Here is an 18,729-nt window from a genome sequence, read left to right as displayed (position 1 = left end):
TTCTAGTCAATGGTTTACGGTACCTAAGAAGAATGGGTCACTACGGTTTATTCAAGATATGCAGCCGGTGAATGCTGTAACTGTCAGGAATGCAGGAATTGGACCTATTGTGGATGAATTTGCTGAGGCGTTTGCTGGAAGGGCGATCTATTCAATGGGTGATTTGTATTCAGGTTATGATCAATTTCAACTTGCCGAAGGAAGTAGAGATATGACAACGATGAGGACACCGCTAGGATTGGTTAGAATGTGCACTCTTCCTCAAGGCGCGACCAACTCAGTTGCGCATATGATGAATGGAATGAATAAGGTATTGAGAGATTTTATTCCGGAAAAGACTATGCCTTTTCTGGATGATGTTCCTATAAAAGGGTGCAGATAAGGAGACAAGGATGAAAATTTAGATACGAGGGGGTGTCGCAGATATGTTGTTGATCATATACAAGATTGTGAAAAGATTTTAACTCGGCTTGGAGAAGTTCATCTTACATTATCGGGTATGAAGTCCGTATTTGGAGTACGAGAGGTTGTAATTTTTGGACATTTATGTGGATCCTACGGAAGAAAATCAGATCCGACTAAAGTTGATGCAATTGAAAGGATGAAAGAGGATTTTGATTCTTTAACAAAGGTTCGCAGGTTTTTGGGTGCATGTGTATTTTATCGAATCTGGATCCCTCATTTTGCTCACATAGCGGATCCATTATATGAACTGTTACGCAAGGGTTACCGATTTGAATGGAAAGAAAGGCATATGCAGGCAATGCAAAGATTGAAGAAATTATTAATGTCACCTCCAATATTGAGGAAGGTTGATTATAAGTGCAATAGACCAGTGATTCTTACTGTGGACGCTAGTCCAATTGCCATTGGATGGGCGGTGGGTCAAGATGATTCAAATGGGAGTAGATTTGCAGTTCAATTTGGGGCTAAAGTTTTAAGTATTCGTCAGCGTGCATATTCGCAAGTCAAAAGAGAACTTTGGGGAGTCGTTTCGGCTATGAAAGCTGAAAAGGACTATTTGATTGGGGCAGTAGTAGTAATTGAAACAGATTGCTTGCCATTGCTTGGATTGATTATTAACTGTTCAACGCCAGATATTGCAATGTTGAGATAGATTGCTTATATTAAGTCACTAAATCCAGAATTTAAGCATATCACTGGAAAGGACAATTTAGTAGCAGACATGCTATCTCGAGCAAGATACGAGAGGGAGGACAAAATGGTTGAAGACATTGATGATGTCGGATTAAAATTCTATTCAATATCAAATCTCAACAAAGAAGACAAGCTATTTCTTGAAGAATCTTATGAAGGAGAATTATTGGATATTGGTCATTATTTGAATACCTTGACTAAGCAGGGGAATTGGTCTACAGAAAAATTCAAACAAATAAGAATAAAAGCATATGGATTTTTACTTCGAGATGGATTCTTATGGAAGAGATCAAAGAAAAGAATTGGGATGCCACAACGAGTGATAGGCAAAAGGGAAGAAAAAGTAAAATTATTAAATGAGTTTCATGATAGTTTATGGGCAGGGCATAGAGGAATCTGGGCTACTTTTGCTAAACTCAAGGAACGATATTGGTGGAAAAATATGTATCGAGATGTGCTCTCATTTGTAGAGTCATGTGAAATCTGTCAATCGTATTCTAATATCCGACATCGAGATGGTCTTCATCCTACGTATCCTCTGGCTATTCATTTTAAATGGGTTGTTGATTTGGTTATTATGCCGGTTGGGTTATGGCAGATGAGATATTTGGTTTTAGCTCGTGAAGATTTATCAAATCAAGTAGAAGGAAGAGCATTGAGGACAAAATCTACAGAGGAGATTTGTAGGTTTTTGCTTGAAGATGTCATTTACCGTTACGGGTGCGTAGGAAAAATCACTGCAGATCGTGGAGAATTAAATGCACAAAAAGCTCGTAAGTTCTTTGAAAGATGTGGAGTTCAACTATCACTGACTACTGCTTATAATTCGGAAGGGAATGCAAAAAGCGAACGCGGTCACCCGCCGATTGTGAAAGCATTGGTTAAAGCTTGTAATGGAAAAGTTAAAGAGTGGCCATGGCTTTTGTCATTTGCATTATGGGCTGATCGAACAACACATAGCTCGGTGACAGGATATATGCCAGTAGAACTTATGACAGGTCAAAAACCAATTATGCCGATTGAAGAAAAGGTACTTACTTGGAGTATGCTACTATGGGAAGATGGATTGACAAGAGAAGAACTTCTGGCTATTAGGATTCGACAATTGGAGCAAAGAACGGAAGATGTCCAGATAGCATTGGAAAGGTTAAAAAGAGCAAGGTTACAAAATAAGGCGCGATTTGATAAGCAACATCGATTGAGACCAAAAGCAATCGAGGAAGGTGACTGGGTACTTGTTTATGACAATAGTCTAAATAATCAACATAGTACTTTGCGGAAATTTTCAAAACGTTGGTTTGGACCATATGTTGTAACAACTGTTCATGATAATGCGACTTACTCATTACGGGAGTTAGATGGTACAAAATTGAAAATACCAATTGCAGAGAAGCAAGTAAAAATATTTAAACGAAGACACGCAGAGATGAATATGGAAGACCTTAATGAAGGTATAGAGATTCCGCAGCAAGAAGATGAAAGTGATTTGGATAATGAAGGTGACGAAGACGAACTGAACAAAGACGTAGGGGATATATTCTGAATCAAATAGCAATTGGGTAAATTGGTGCATACCGGAGGATGCACAGGTTCAGAGGGGGTGGATGTCGTGTTGTAACACGAGTATACAGTGAAAATAAAAAAAAAGGGGAATTTTATTAATATTCAGTTACCTCGAATATTGGGAGCAACGATCAACTCCTATACAAATACTGAGTGGCCAGGTTCAGTCACCCCGTTACAGTCAGCCGGGGCATACTGAAATGCTCTATTCAATTCCAATAACAGGAGTCAGTAGGAAGAGAAGGACCAATTCACACGACGGGTTCGAAGAGCCAATTGGATCCAATTTCCAGAATCCAATCCGGATCCTCTTACCCAATATGAGACCTGAATTGGCCGGGCAACCCAATGCAGACCCAACTATGGGAACATCCAGGTTACTACTGGACTCTTATCCAATATGAGACCTGAATTGGCTGGTCAACCCAATGCAATCTAATTACGGGAAATCCAGGTCTTACTACGGGTCTTAGCCAATCTGACGTGAGGACCAATTTGACCCAATTATGCGAACATCCAGGTTACTACGGGCATCTTTCCCAATATGGGACCTGAATTGGTCGGGCAACTCAATGTGGACCCAAGTACGGGGTTTCGATTCTGTTTCAGGCTGTTCTGTTCTCTGTGCCGTTTCAGGGAACGTTGTTTGCGGTAAATGGATCTCTTAAAGGTAAGAACGGAGGAGAAGGCCTTGATGACGTGAGCCAATTTTGGATCTAAGCTCTGACGGCGAGAGTCAATTTTGGATCCAAGACGGAAGATTGAAGGAATTCAAGAGGATAAGGTTAGGGGGAGAATAAGTTTGAAGGAAAATCGGAGGAGCGGGAGAAAGCTTTTGCAAGGTTACTAGTTCGGTTTTCATTGGAGGTTTTTGAAGATCAAGGGGATTAGAGAGAGGAGCTTCATGCTTCGGGTTGGGGAAGGAAAGACATAGAATTTGGATTTTTCTTCTTCGTAGAGTTTTGGGAAGACTGAGGCAATCGCTGCTAAAGTCAGTATTGTAATGGTGAATCGAGATTTTTAATGAAGTGGATTTGAATACTCTTGACTATTTTGTAAAATTGAGTTACGTCTGTGATTGAAGGATTAAAAGGGTGTCTATAGGATTGAGTATGCGGAATGAATGAAATTTATTGGGTTAATCTAATAAGACAGTCAGTGGATACAAGATCGTAAGTACAAAGCGGTATTGAAGATTAACAGTTTGGGTTGTTCGGGGTTCTCTGTAACATCTAGAGACCTACCGACTGGGGCAAAAAGGACTTCGACAAGCAGTCGAAGAGCATCCGTATAGATTTACAGTACATTGTTGCAGTCGTTTATATTCCAGTAGTCAAAACTAATAGACTGCTTGACTATCGGCGAATCTCCATACTACCTTCTACAGTCAGATGCCCGACGCGTTCTCGAGCAGGAAAGCACGTAATACGACAGTGGTACGTGTCAAATCCCATACTCTAGAAGAAAAAAAATGGCATATGGAGGAAGGTCTATGCTTGTATTGCGGTGAAGAAGGCCACAAAGTTGGAAACTGCATCAAGAAGCAAAATCGATGCACTATCAAGATCAAGGGCGCGTTTGTTCAGGAAAATGAGGATGCCCAGCCACAATAGGAACCGTGTGGCTAGACAGTGAAATATTGCAACAACAACCAAGTTCCTTTCTTTCTTTTCAACTTGTCCTTTGATTTACAATCCCTTCGTTTGTTGGCCCTCAAAAACTGAGAAACTTAGTATTATTAGATTCAGGAGCATCTGCTTGTTTTTTAGATGAAGAATTTGTGAAGCATCATAAGATCTCTTTAGTACAAAAATCCAAACCTGTTCACATTGAGGTCATAGATGGGCGACCTTTATTATCTGGTAGTGTCACCCATGAATCAGAACCTATAGAAGTGACGTTTAAGGGCCATAGTAGTCATATTATTTTCAATATTATTAGAATCCCATCAAATCCTATTATTCTTGGTCTTTCTTAATTGAAAAAGCATAACCCATCCATAGATTGGAGGTTACAAAAGATAACCTTTCCTACAAAACCACCCAAAAGCAAGCCTAGTAGAAAACCTCGAATAGATAAATCCTTATTCATTGGAGCAAGAGCGTTTGTAAGATCGTCCAAGGAAGGCACACCGTTTTTCATTTATGTGGCTCCAACTACCAAAGAAAAAATCTTGACAGCAAGTATACCCGAGCAATATAAGGATTTTAAAAACGTGTTTCAAAAGAAGAATACCAACATGCTACTGGAATACCAACCATATGATTGTGCCATAGACTTACAGGAAGGAGCACAACCGCCTTTTGGCCTAATCTATAATCTATCACAAATAGAGTTGGCGGAGTTGCGGAAGTACATCGACGAGAATCTAGCCAAGAACTTCATCCGTCATTCAAAATCGTCAATTGGAGCACCCATCTTATTTGTGAAGAAGAAAGATGGCTCGTTGCGGATGTGCGTGGACTATCGAGGCCTCAATAAGATAACAAAGAAGAATCATTACTCGTTACCCTTGATTTTTGGTCTCTTAGAATAACTTGGACGTGCAAGGATCTTTACAAAAATTGATCTAAGGGGAGCTTACAACCTCGTACGAATCAAGGAAGGAGATGAGTAGAAGATAGCATTCCGTACAAGATATGGCCATTTTGAGTATAATGTCATGCCCTTTGGTCTTACCAATGCTCTAGCGGTCTTCCAACATATGATGAATGACATTTTTTGGGAGCATCTTGACGATTTTGTTGTCATCTACTTGGATGATATTCTGATATTCTCCAAAAATAAAGAAGAGCATGAAAAGCACGTTCGTTTGGTCTTAGAGAAACTACACGAGCGAGGACTATATGTCAAGTTAGAGAAGTGTTTATTTCACCAAATAGAGATGAAATTTTTGGATTTTGTTGTGACTACGGAGGGCTTGAAGATGGACCCTAAGAAGGTAGAAACAATCGTGTCCTGGGAGGTTCCAAAGACGGTTAAAGACGTACAATGCTTTCTTGGTTTTGCTAACTTCTATCAGATTTTCATCAAGAATTACTCTCAAGTTGCTGCTCTTCTCACTCAGTTGACCTGAACGATAAGCTAGAATGGAGATCTCTAGCAGAGAAGGCGTTTCAAGACCTGAAGACGACATTTACTACGGCTCTAATCTTAGTATATCCAGACTTTACAAAGGCCTTCTATTTAGAAACTGATACTTCGGATTTTGCTTTGGGAGCTGGACTTTCAGAAATGGGAGAAGACAAGAAGCTCCATCTGGTTGCATTCTATTCTCGAAAGTTCTCTATTGCAAAAATCAATTATGAGATCCACGATAAGGAACTTCTTGCTATAGTGGATTCTTTCCAAGAATGGCGTCACTTTCTTGAAGGAGCTGCACACCCATTGACCATATACATGGATGACAAGAATTTAGAATATTTCATGTCGGCTCGAGTTCTAAATGGACGTCAAGCTCGGTGGAATATGTCGCTATCTAGGTTCGATTTTGTTATCACTTATCGACCTAGAAAGCAGCAAGGACTATCCGATGCCTTATCAAAGAGATCATATCTTGTACCAAAGGTTGGAGAAGCAGCGTTTGATCAACAATATATGACATTGTTGAAGCCAATGCAATTTCTGCTATGCGCTACTATTAAACCATTTGATGCTGACTTCTTGAAGTAGATACGTGCCATGACCATTGAAGATTCAATAGCCATTGATATCAAGCAGCGTGCCAATGATGACAAATTCAAGGTGGAGGGAGATTTTTTATACTTTGAGGAGCAGTTGTATATTCCAAAAGGACTAGCACGACTCTAAGTTCTTCAATCTTGCCATGATTTTTCAGCTGCGAGATATTTTGGATTCAACAAGACCTTGGAGCTTATTTCTCGAGATTTTTGGTGCCCCAAATCTGGAAGGATGTGAAAGATTTTGTCTTCTCCTGTGACATCTATTCAAGATTGAAGAATCCTCGGCATCACCCTTATGGACTTCTACAGCCATTGCCGATTCCACGTTGACCTGGGTCTTTAGTTTCCATGGACTTCATCATGGATTTGCCATCATTGAACTCATTTGACAACATCTTTGTCGTGATAGATCGGCTTACAAAGATAGTACACTTTGTCCCTTGCAAGAAGACATCATCCAGTGAAGTCTTAGCAAGGCTCTTTCTTGATAATATATATCGATATCATGGACTACCAGATGATATCATATTAGATCGAGGAACCCAGTTTGTGTCAAAGTTTTGGAGATCTCTCTTTGAGATACTGAAGGTGGATATCAAACTTTCTTCGGCTTTTCATCTTCAAACTAACGGCCAAATAGAACGAGTGAACCATGTCTTGGAACAATACTTACGATGCAGCATCAACTATCAGCAAAATAATTGGACCGCATATCTGCCGCTAGCCGAGTTTACATATAACAACATCCTCCATGCGTCGACTCAATACACACCATTCTTTTCCAACTATAGATATCATCCGAAGCTTGATTTATTGAGTCCGTCAACAAATAACAATCCAGCAGCTGAAGGATTTGTAAAGCAACTATGAGAGCTTCAAACTACATTGAAGTTTCAATTACAATTTGCTCAAGAATCCTACAAGGTGTCTGCACATAGATTTTGGAATCAAGCACCTACTTTCAAAATTGGAGATAAAGCATGGCTTCTTTGACGGAATATTAAGACTAAGCGACCATGTGATAAGTTGGACTATCAAAGATTGGGACCATTTATCATCCAGAAGCAAATCAATCCAATGGCATACCGTCTGGAATTATCGGCTTCTATGAAGGTACATCCAGTCTTTCATGTTTCTTTGTTGGAGCCTTATCGAGAGTCGTCTTTTCCTGGAAGAGTGCAATATCCACCACCTACTATTGAGATCGAGAACTACGAAGAATACGAGGTTGAAAAGGTGCTGGATTCACAACGAACGTAGGATAAATTGGAGTATCTTCTTCATTGGTGCAACTACGATATTAATGAGCGAACATGGGAGCCTTCTAAAAATCTCGCCAATCCGTTGCAAAAGGTACAGGAGTTTCATCAATAACATTCTCATAAATCTAAGCCGGTTCGACGATAGCTTCTTTCTAAAGCTTGCTTACTCAAGAATATAAGAAAGGGGGAGAGCACCACCAAAATTCGTAGTTGATGTAGTTATTTTCTCCAAGTTAAAGTAGAATTTTTTCAGTAGCCATAGTTTGGTCTTCTGATATGAATAGCCAAGAGATAGATAGTAAGCCAATCAGATCATCTCAACCGACTAGCTCACGAAGGCGACCCCGAGCTAAAGAACCGCCTACACCACGATGACGACGGAGGATATCAAGTAACCGATCACTGGTGATTGTATTTGAATTCGAGCCTGCTTACAATGGTGAGCCGGAAGGCGTGTTTGCAAGAAAATTTTACAATGAGGACACGAAAGTCTATACTTAGTCAGAAGTCAAAGGCGTGGGCCACTACTGTTGGCTTCAAGGATCGATGAACCACTTGCCTCGTGAACAACAATTGGAGTTCATAGCAGACGTTATGCAATAGATCTTTCTTTTCTTGCGTTGGTACTGATTAACAATAACATTGCTTCTCAGAGACCTCAAAGCTAAAAGAGGAGGTGATGTTAGGGACATAGTCCTTAGAACCTTCTAGGTACAAGTTTCTAGAACCTTCTAGAAGCAAGTCTGTAGAACCTTCTAGAAGCTTCTTAGTTAATGGAAGTTGCTTGAGAAGCTTCCTAGTTGGTATAAGTTACTTGAGAAGCTTCCTAGTTGGTGGAAGTCGCTTGAAAAGCTTTTTAGTTGGTAGAAGTTGCTTGTGAAGCTTCTTAAATAGGAGTATATATTGGAATCGAGGCTGAAGAGTTCTTCAGTCTCGACAACACATCTCTTGGAGCTCTATTTCACCTCTCTGGTGTTGTTCTTGTATTCATCTCATTAATCTAGTTCTTGTCAATTCTTCTTGAACTTCTTGTTAGATCTTGAGCCTATATTTCTTTGTCCGTGACACCATGATAACATTTAGAAAAGAAAAGATGTCTAATATCACTTAAGAAAAATAGAAAAGAGGACTTGAGTACAAAGAAAATACTAAGGATAATATCACTTTAGAAGAGGATAATCTGCAACTTCTAATATACTTATGTCTTATCAAGAGAAAGGGATAATCCACTCTTAATCAAGATTAGACAAAGCTTTGATATTATAAACGCACTCTTGTCAATTTATCAAGGACAGGAATATGATAAAAAAAAATAAACAAGTGAAACTTCTCTCAAAGAAAGATGACAAAATAGAAATAACTTGATATGTATATAGAGAAAGAAACTAGAATGGCTATTGCCAAAAGCCAAGAAAACTAGAGAACCTTGAAACTAGACTAGAAGCAAGAAAGGAGTTGACAAGAGTGAAGAAGGCTTCACTCGTGTCTCTATATATACTATCTAACTAGGAGCTACGTGGCAATGTTCTACAAGACCTGCAATATGTGTTGACTTTGTAGGACACATGCCTTGACTTACAAGGTAAGTTTTTCTACGTGTAGGCTACATAGTTAGCTTGGTCTTCAAGCTAACAACATGTATGGCACATGGCCAACTTGTTGACCATGTTTCTAATCCAAAAAGTCAATTAAAGATACCTATAAAGTCAAAACAAGGTCTATGAAGCTTCTAAGAAGCTTCTATAGTAAATATTATAGAATTTACTTTTACCTATTTTTACTTATTTCTACATATTTATACATGTAATTACTGGCTTACATGCATATGTCCGTGACACATCTTCCTTCTCTAATCTGGATATTAATCATCCAATAGCAATTATTCTTTAATAAATCATTCAATTTCTTTTCACATTGGTAAAATTATAGAAATCTAAGTCTACTATACTCTTATAAATATATATATATATATATATATATATATATATGTAATGTAGTGGATTTTTCAATATTATATAAAATTAGATCCTAAAAATTAAAATATTCAAGACCCTAATCCAATCAAATTCCTAAATCCTTCAATTTAATTTTTTGATTGATTTTAAATTTATAAAATATATTTAAGATAAGAATATTAACAAATCCACAAAATTTCACTTGTATATATACTACAATATTCACAAATTTCTCAAATATATAAGCCACTTTTTATTTCTCAAAATCCAAAGTCATTGAAAACATCTCTCACTTTGAAAAGCTCTTAGAATCTTGATATCTTTCTAAATTATTTAAAATCAATGTCAAAACAACCTTCCATAGGTCTTCTCCCTAACATTGCTATCCAATTAGCAAAAACACTTCCAAAATGCCATAGGTACACAATTTTGTACCTTGCGGACTGTTTTTGACCTTAGTTAAAAATTGGTCTTCTTTGGGTATCATTTCTTGGTTTCTTAAGGTAATTTTTGTTACAAACTACTCTTAATTCCTTCCTAAAGATGCCTATATTATTTATTTTTTTATAATATATATTTTTTTATCTTATTTATGGCGGTACAAAGTAAGTAGAAGTCTTTTTTATAAAAAGATGGCATTAACACTAAAAGTTTTACTATTGTCATATCTTTCATCCCTATTTTTTTCTTTTGTTTTTCAATTAAGCTCTTCTATAATAGGACTCATATTTTTATCTTTTATCATATATCCTTTTATAACACAACACTTCTAGATAGACATTGTCTTTTTTACTACATGGACACTTCCTTACAATTTTTTTAAATAGCTCAAAATTATTTGTAAAAAAATAACTTTTTTTAGACTGATATTCATTTCTGCAAGTTGAGATCATAATTTTGTAGTTTAATTTCTTTATCATTGAACATATATCTAAATTTTAATTTGTGATATCAATCATTTAGTCACAAAAACAAGACATCAATATATTTATATTTCATAATATTTTTTATAATCTTTTTCATTAGTAACAATATAATCATAAAAAAATATACAAATAGAAATAATATTATTATGTGTATGGAAGGGGTGTCCATGTAGTAAAAGATAGATGTCTATCTAGTGGTTTTCTTAAAATAAAAATAAAAGTAAATCTGAATTTTAGAATGAAAATTCTTTTTAATATATTAGCATACAATGTAAAAAGTATTTCATATTTTTATTTTATGAAAAATATTTTACATTTTTATGAAATGATATTATTTCATCAATACTAATGAAAAAATATTATATAAGCAAAAAAAAAATCATTTTATTAACACGAATTAAGATGCTAACTAATATTTTCAGTATGCAAGATCATATTGAAAAGTGCCTAAAATCCTCAAAACCAAATACATTCAACCTTTAAAACTACAAATCTTACATAAACTTAGATTTTTTTTTTAATTTAAATAATCCTTTTAAAATAAGAGTGGACTATAAAGTCTCAATAATAAAGTGCCAATATCAGTTTTAAAAGTTTCATTTACCAAATTATGATCTTAAACCTGGATGCATGCCTAATCATTTTATTTAAGTATAATTAGTTACTATTATTATTCCTCAAATGTTTTAAAAATCTAAAGAACCTTTTAAGGCATTGACGGACTATATAAAACCTCTAAATTCAACATGTAATACTAAAAAGAAATTCAGATAAATAATTAAAATTACCCCAATTTAACTTCAAAACATGAACACATAAATAAATATAAAATATTTTTTCTTTTTTTCTTTTATTCTTTTTTCTTTTTTTTTACTGTAAAGCATTGCCAATTGCTGAAGAAGTCAAATCCAAAGCCAAATATCTTTGTTCCACTTGAGGAATGTTCTAAATCGTAGCCTCCTTTCCAGCTGATTTCACTAAAAAAAAATAAAAATAAAATAAAATAAAATAATTAAGGTCAACGTTGACCAAAACTCTGGTGGGGTGGAAATGACAAATCCATACCATTTATATATATATATATATATATATATGTGTGGGGGGGGGATTTTGAAGTCATCCTTGTAGACTTCTAATCCTTCCTCCCACTTGTGTGGTTTTTAGCATTTGAAAGGTTATTTTAATCTAATGCAAATTTGTGTCTATTTTGTTGAATAAGGAAAAGAATTATAATAATAATTTTAATATTTATAATTATTATTTATATAAAAATTATAAATCTATATAGTGTTGCTTCATAATTTATTACATATCTTTCTTTAATTGAATTTGATGGAATATGTAGTGTTGCTTCATAATTTATTACATATCTTTCTTTAATTGAATTTGATGGAATTGTTTTTGAGTTTGGCTAGAACATCATCTACTTTTGAGTTTGAAATTCTAGCCGGCATCCTTGAACAGACCAGTTCAAAAAAATTGTTGTTCAATAAAGCTTGTTGACTTCATGACTAGATGCATATGATAAAAAATTACCGGATGAACAAAAACATGCAAACACTCATGATCTATTTGTAAACAATTCAAGACCATTGCCTATTTTGAGGAATACTTTTTGGGGTACAAAGCCTCTTTATCATTCATCATTGCATGTTTTTTCAAATTAGTTCCATAATTGAATCCCAGACACATGCAATTAGATTTCTCAATAAAAAAAAATAAACCACAAGAAGAATCAAAACAAAAAATAAAAATAAAAAATAAAAATCATCGTGATACACAAATGAACAAGGTAGTCATTGAGTTTGATACAGTGCTGTAAACATGCCACAGTCAACCTCTCGTTTTTTTATAATCCGAAGACAATTATTGAAGGAGAATCCAATCAAAAGTAACGTAACTTGACTCAAACAAAAAGAAACAAAACAACACAAAATCATCAAAGGTCGAGAGCCAATGCAGAGCAGCCGTATTGTGTGTGTGTGTGTGTGTGTTTTATTTTTGCACAGGTATCAAATAAAAGAGCACATTCTTGGAGACTGGGAAAGCCAGGGGCATTGACTCGGCATTGACCTGGCGTTGACTACATAAGTCTTAATTTTCTTCCTTAACTGGGGTCTCATAATGTGGCTCTGGGACTGTGGAATAACCCCACGTGGAAATCACTCTCTACCGACAGTCACAACAGGCATGGCAAAGCTTGGGACCCACTTCGATGTGTTGGGCTTTTGCTAAGCCAGAGGTTGCATCGATGTGTGCTTGCGTCGCTAGGGAGACCTGTAAGCTCATGAACGCAGTTGCATTGACATGGCAAAAAAACCAAAGAAAAGATATGTGAAGAAAGTGAAGCATGAAGCAAGCGAGAGAGAGGGAGCAAGCGGGAACAGGGATAGTTTCTGTAGGGTGTTATTCTTTGCACCGTTGCAGGCATGGCACCCCTCCTTCCCACCCTCGGGAAGGAAGCCTGCCATCCACTGCTCACAAAATAGCTCCTCACGCATCTCATGCTCCAGGCTGTGAGACCTTCTGCATGTCCTCCACCTAACACCGTGACCAGACAATGGTCTTGGTGAATTCTCCCTTCTCTAACCACTCACTCACTTTCTTATCCATCGGGACGAAAATCATACAATAGTGATATTAGGGGCTCGAGTATCGAGCTAGCGGTGTGATGATTGTAAGGGAAGAATATGCGCCGGTGGAAGGGGAATGATTGAGCATCGCCTCCCCGCTCTAGCAGCAGGTCGCATGTTGGATTACATTCTGCAGATGTAAGTGGGCAGGAAAAGTCCACTGAATCAGCGGGAGAAAGTGGGTTAAAGTTCGTACTTTGTAGCAAAATTCGTACCTTTATGTGCCGAATTGGCTGCACAGTACAGTGTTTTGCAAAGTGTAAAGTTGGGCATTGTCGGGAAAGCGAGCATTGGAGATTCGATGAGCTGCTGCAACATAGGCCGCGACATGGCCCCGCGTGGTTGTCAGGTCCTGGTTAGTGCTGTTGCACCAGAGAAATATAGGCTGTTGAATTTGTCGTCCTCGCTACTACTGTTTCTTGGGGATATTGTAGGGGCGAGGAAGCATGACCGGTTGGCTTGGAGGCGTGCAAGTAGGCTGCCTCCTCCTGGCTGCACTGGGTCCCTCCGTCTAGGCTCTGCTGGGAACTGCTGGCAGATCATGGGGATTACAATCATCAATCATCAGGAGGAATTCCGCCCAGAGCAATGAAGAGACTCGTGAGAAACGGGTGTGGCATAGACAGCCACTACAAAGGGTGGACAAGCGGTGGAATCCAGTTATAGACGAGTTGTGTGCGAGTTGAGTTTCTGCCGCAGATGTAGTATATATTTCATCTTTGCCAATGCTTCCAAAAACTTCAACTGCCGAATCATCGTCTTGTTCTGGATCTCCATCCCTTCCCCTCATAAGAGACTTGCTGTACCATTAATACTCCCTGCAGATGCAACGTCTCAGAGCCTGTTAACCTGCGATCCCACACTTGCCGGTATTGCTCTTCTCATCATTCCCTTACGCCCTCCTTTCATATTCTGCCGCATGATGCACGACGCTAGGGTGTTTTGACTCTTCGCTTCGGTCAGTTCTCTCAAGCAGCATTTTTCTTCCCTTCTCATTTGCTGCCTGGGTCGTTCACGTCTCGTGCCTTCTCTATTCCCCCTCTCTTCTCGTGTTCCCCTCCCCCCCGCGTAAGGGAAGCTGCTTTCCTTTTCTTTCTATGTGGTGGATGCGTCTAAAGGCAGCAAATCCACGCAGCCTTGATTTTCTTCGATGTTCCTTTGTTCACTCAGGGATGTGCCGGATGGGTTGCTCAATCTCAGCTTGCCTTGACGGCCAATGAAGAAGGTTGGCCAGGTGCTAATATGCGGAGCCGCCCGAGAAGACTCTGTTTCTGAGTGCATGCTTTTCTGTCAAACGGTGCATATGTGTTCAGAAGACAAGTCAGTTTTATTATGCTGATGCTGCTTGAAGCGCAACAAGCGGGCACTCAGGGTTGCGATGTGATCCCGTACTTGAAGAGTGAAGTACACTAGCGGAATACACTACGATCGCCACTGAGCACACGAGCTGTGAACGGAGCGCCAATTCAGGAGACGATTGAGATCAGAACTTCGGGATTTGGCTGAATTTTTTCATTGCATGCATCTTCTTTGAGTTTTGGGCAAATGAAAATGTTTGCCCGCAAGTTTTCGAAACAGTATCACTTGAGAAAGCCAAGAGCAAAATATATCTACGTGTGCTGTTCCTTGAGTTTCCTCTTAATCCTGATTACGGGATGGTCTCGACCGCTGCCCACTACTCCTACTTCCGCTGCCTCGATGGCCGTCGAAGAATCTATCCAGCCGGAACCGAAATTCCTTTCTGTGTCAAAGGAAACCCTGCTAGCGGAATCCCAGCCTCTTCAATCCGAGCTAGCAGAAGCGGAAGGGGAACATCTTGAGGAACCGGGATCAGACGCTGTTCGATCTGAGAAACTGGAAGCGAAACAGGAACGAGAAGCTCGTCGATCTGAGCATATGCAAATGGAACGGGAGAGAGAAGCACAACAATCCAAGCACGTGGAAGTGTACCAGGAACAGAAAGTGGAACCAGAATCGCTAGTAAAAAACGTTAGGGCGCTTGAGAACCCATGCGATGGTCGCCGTGTTTACATGTACGATTTACCATCTACAATGAATACCGACATTCTCAAGAACTGTAGCGGGAATCTTGTGAAATGGTTAAACTTCTGCCCACATCACAAGAACCACGGATTCGGCGCGGTGGTGAACGCTACTGTTGAGGTATTTCGCCAGGATTGGTATGGGACAGATGCATACATGCTAGAAGTGATTTTTTATGAGCGAATGCAGACATACTCGTGCAGGACGTCGGATCCGGCAGAAGCAGATTTGTTCTTCATCCCCTACTTCGCTGGCCTGGACGCCCTGCCCTACCTCTACACTGACAGCAAGAGGGAGCTGCAGCAAGGCAGGGAGGTCGTGGAATGGCTGGAGGAAAATGCCCCGAAGACGTGGAGGCGGCACGGGGGCCACGACCATTTCTACATCGCTGGGCGGACCGCGTGGGATTTCTGTAGACCGTTGACGAAAGTGAACTGGTGGGGCACTTCCCTGTTCAACAACCCAGAGATGGAAAATACAACGGCGATGGTGCTTGAGCGGCGGCCGTGGAGGGACGATGAGGTGGCCATCCCATACCCAGTTGGCTTTCACCCGTCCACGAGCGCTACATTGCATTCGTGGATTGAAGTGGTGCGATCATCGCCTCGGAAGCATTTGTTCTCCTTTTCAGGTGCATTGCGACCGCATCTGACCATTAGTATTCGAGAGATCCTTTCGCGGCAATGCTCTGAGGCCGGCAATGCGTGCTCCCGACTGGATTGTGGTAAGATAAAGTGTAGTCACGAACCTGAGCCGATTTACACAAGTCTGTTGCAAGCTACATTCTGTTTGCAACCGCGCGGGGACACGTCCACTCGGCGATCTGTGATCGACTCCATCGTGTCTGGCTGCATCCCTGTGTTCTTCCACGAGGACACAGCCTACACGCAGTACCACTGGTTCTTGCCTAAAGACTATGAGAACTTCTCCGTCTTCATCGACGAGAAGGACATGAAAGACGGTAATGCCGACGTGAGCAAAATTCTGGGTGCATACACGGCGAAGCAGGTGGAACAAATTAGAGAGCGCTTGATCAAAATTATCCCCAATGTGCTGTACAGGCATCCAGAGAGCACGGATCTGGCGGAGTCCATGCGGGACGCGTTCGATTTGACACTGGAGGGAATGGCACGCAAAGTGGCACAATTCAAATTATCCACTGGACGCGGCATCGCCACGCTTTCATAAGATTGTTATGCATTCATTATCTCATTGCTGATGCCCCTCTCATCTCTAAGTGATACAAAAACTGTGATTGTTGTGTGTCGGCAATGGTCCGAGATGATCTTTATGAGGTGTCATCTTTTTGGGGAGGTAAGAGACCTGAGAGGATCAACGGCAAGCATACTTGAAAATATGAGAATTCCTTAAGCTGGGGCCCGATTCTGTGTTCTGCACGTTGAAGAGGAGTTAGATTACAACCTAGTACAACAGAAAAGTTCAAATAATTTGTGCATGGGTCAACATTGATCAGTATATATGCGGGAGTGTTTGAAGGGTAGTGATTTTCACGTTTACACAGAACCGATGGCTAATTTCGCCGTTCAGAAGAAGATTACGAGGTTTTCAAAGGTAGTTGGCATTCAACAAGCCCGTTCCACGTAGGCAATACAGCGTATCTAATTCCCGGAAAAGGATATCTGGCTGTGGAGAGGGTCGTTATGCTGCTTAGAGGCTTAAGAAGTTCGTTTTACCTGGAGTTTTGGTCGCAGTTAAGTAGCGTGTAAGCAGCCCGAGAGATACTGTACTAAGAGTTCTGTACATGGTTCTATGGCTGTACAAATCTTTGTAAGTACTGTAAGATCGAGAAGTTAACATCATTGTGAACTCTCCTTTTTAATGAATTTATTGCAGTGTTCAACACAAATTCAAGAGAAATGTGAACTGGGAACAGAAGCAGAATTAGCGAGTGAAACAGATGTACCCGTAAGTATTAGATTGTTCTCCACCAGAGACTTCATAAAAATTGTTTTAGCCAACAGCGGGAACAGATTCAGTCTCTCCTATGCTATTCTCTTCACTAGATCTGCTAGGGTTTTGACCCATATGCTACCCAGCATTGTAAATGCTTCTATGCTCATTACGTACACAATTGCGATGCAAGAAACACATGAACAGATTAAAATTACCAACTTCGTGCATTAACATCTGAAAGAAATCGCGAAGAAAGTGAGTTTCGCCACGAAATTGAGTTTCGCAACGAATTCTGATCAATGATGAGAAGCTCTACAAACTACCAAGTTATGCTGTGACGCCTTCTCATGCAGTAGAGATAGAGTTGTGCCTACATAGCCCTTGGATGGACAACAATGACCCGGCCAAAAAACCGTGACATATCCCGGTAAGGAAAACCCTGGAACGCCTCAGAATAGCGTTCAAAAACAACCGCGTAGAGTAGGAAAATGCATCATTTCTGAACACCAAAGTGGTGTGAAAGACCACAGATTGAGTTCGAACACTGGTAAATCTGTAGGATACGACGAGTCATTGACTTATGCTTTAACGTTGGGCCTCAACCTAACACACTACCTGCACAAATATGAGCAACAATTTATCTTTCCTCATCGTCATGTGAAGACATCGACGAACAGAAAATAAATAAATGAAATTTCTACCCTCCTCGTAGCCTCTAAGTACCCAAGGAACAGCAACAACAACATCCAATCTGTTGGGTGAATCTGGTGCAAACAGATCTCAACATTCCAAGAGCATGCTAGTTCACAAAAAAGTAAATTCAACTCCAACTTTTCATTCCTTACATCGCATAGGTACCCTGGTTGAAACACATTCACTAACTGACGAACTCTCAACATTCAGATCAAGTCGGCCCCTGTCTAGTGACGTTGGCATTCTGACAACAAAAACTTCACGTCTTGCACTCGAGCATTATATGCGACATGGGAATTAGCAATCCATGTCGCATGTGTCGTAGAGAGTGAAGCCGCTAAACACGACATCCAATTCGCCTCCTCAACCACATAATTTGAATCACACTCTGCTCAGACATTGCATCCTAAGAATTGAAGCAACTAGCAAATTTCAGCGACAGTAAAAGAATTTGAAGCAGTTGTAGTTTACTATTGCAAAAATTGCACACATTTTGCCTGAGAATCTCAAACCAATATGCAATAATAGAATTAGTCATTATATAAGGAATTAATTAACATTAAACCAAGTTCAATAACATCCGCTTTTACTTTCGTATTAATACATGAGCTGCAATTAGCAAGAATAGTTGTAATCATTATATAGTTAATATCTAAATTTTAAAACTTTTCAACTTTTAGTTCTATGTATTAATTGGGCACTTTGAAGAAAGAGGAGTACTTTTAAACTTCAACCAGCCAAAACATCCTTTACTTCAAGAATAATATGATAAAGCAAATTATTGGTGTGTAATATTATTTTTATATTAAAATTAATTTTTATTATTAAAATAAAATATTAAAATATACATTTGGATCTATGTTACCTACCAAAACAATGAATCCAATGGCATAAGGTTA

The 18,729-nt window shown here is 39.2% G+C and overlaps 1 protein-coding gene across 2 annotated transcripts; it reads left to right on the top strand.

Annotated features, from left to right (window-relative positions):
- Positions 1-13,616: 13,616 nt before the first annotated feature.
- LOC112279324 (putative xyloglucan galactosyltransferase GT19) lies at positions 13,617-17,067 on the top strand. 2 transcript variants are annotated; one of them, XM_024513665.3, is made up of 2 exons: positions 13,617-14,049; positions 14,381-17,067. In XM_024513665.3, exon 2 carries the CDS (start codon positions 14,726-14,728, stop codon positions 16,409-16,411), a length of 1,686 nt encoding a protein of 561 aa, XP_024369433.1. In that variant the 5' UTR covers positions 13,617-14,049; positions 14,381-14,725; the 3' UTR covers positions 16,412-17,067. The 2 variants fall into 2 exon arrangements, with proteins under 2 accessions (XP_024369433.1, XP_024369432.1); XM_024513664.3 differs by having other exon boundaries at positions 14,351-17,067.
- The last annotated feature ends 1,662 nt before the right edge of the window (positions 17,068-18,729 follow it).

Source organism: Physcomitrium patens, chromosome 3 (genome assembly GCF_059467195.1).
Source record: "Physcomitrium patens ecotype Gransden chromosome 3, ASM5946719v1, whole genome shotgun sequence".
Classification (NCBI taxonomy): domain Eukaryota; kingdom Viridiplantae; phylum Streptophyta; class Bryopsida; order Funariales; family Funariaceae; genus Physcomitrium; species Physcomitrium patens.
The sequence above is the reverse complement of the archived record's forward strand: the minus strand, read 5'-3'. Positions and strand labels throughout refer to the sequence as shown.

Bases quoted from the DNA above. Each gene is read 5' to 3' on its own strand.
- LOC112279324 (XM_024513665.3), top strand. From the start codon at position 14,726: ATGAAAATGTTTGCCCGCAAGTTTTCGAAACAGTATCACTTGAGAAAG.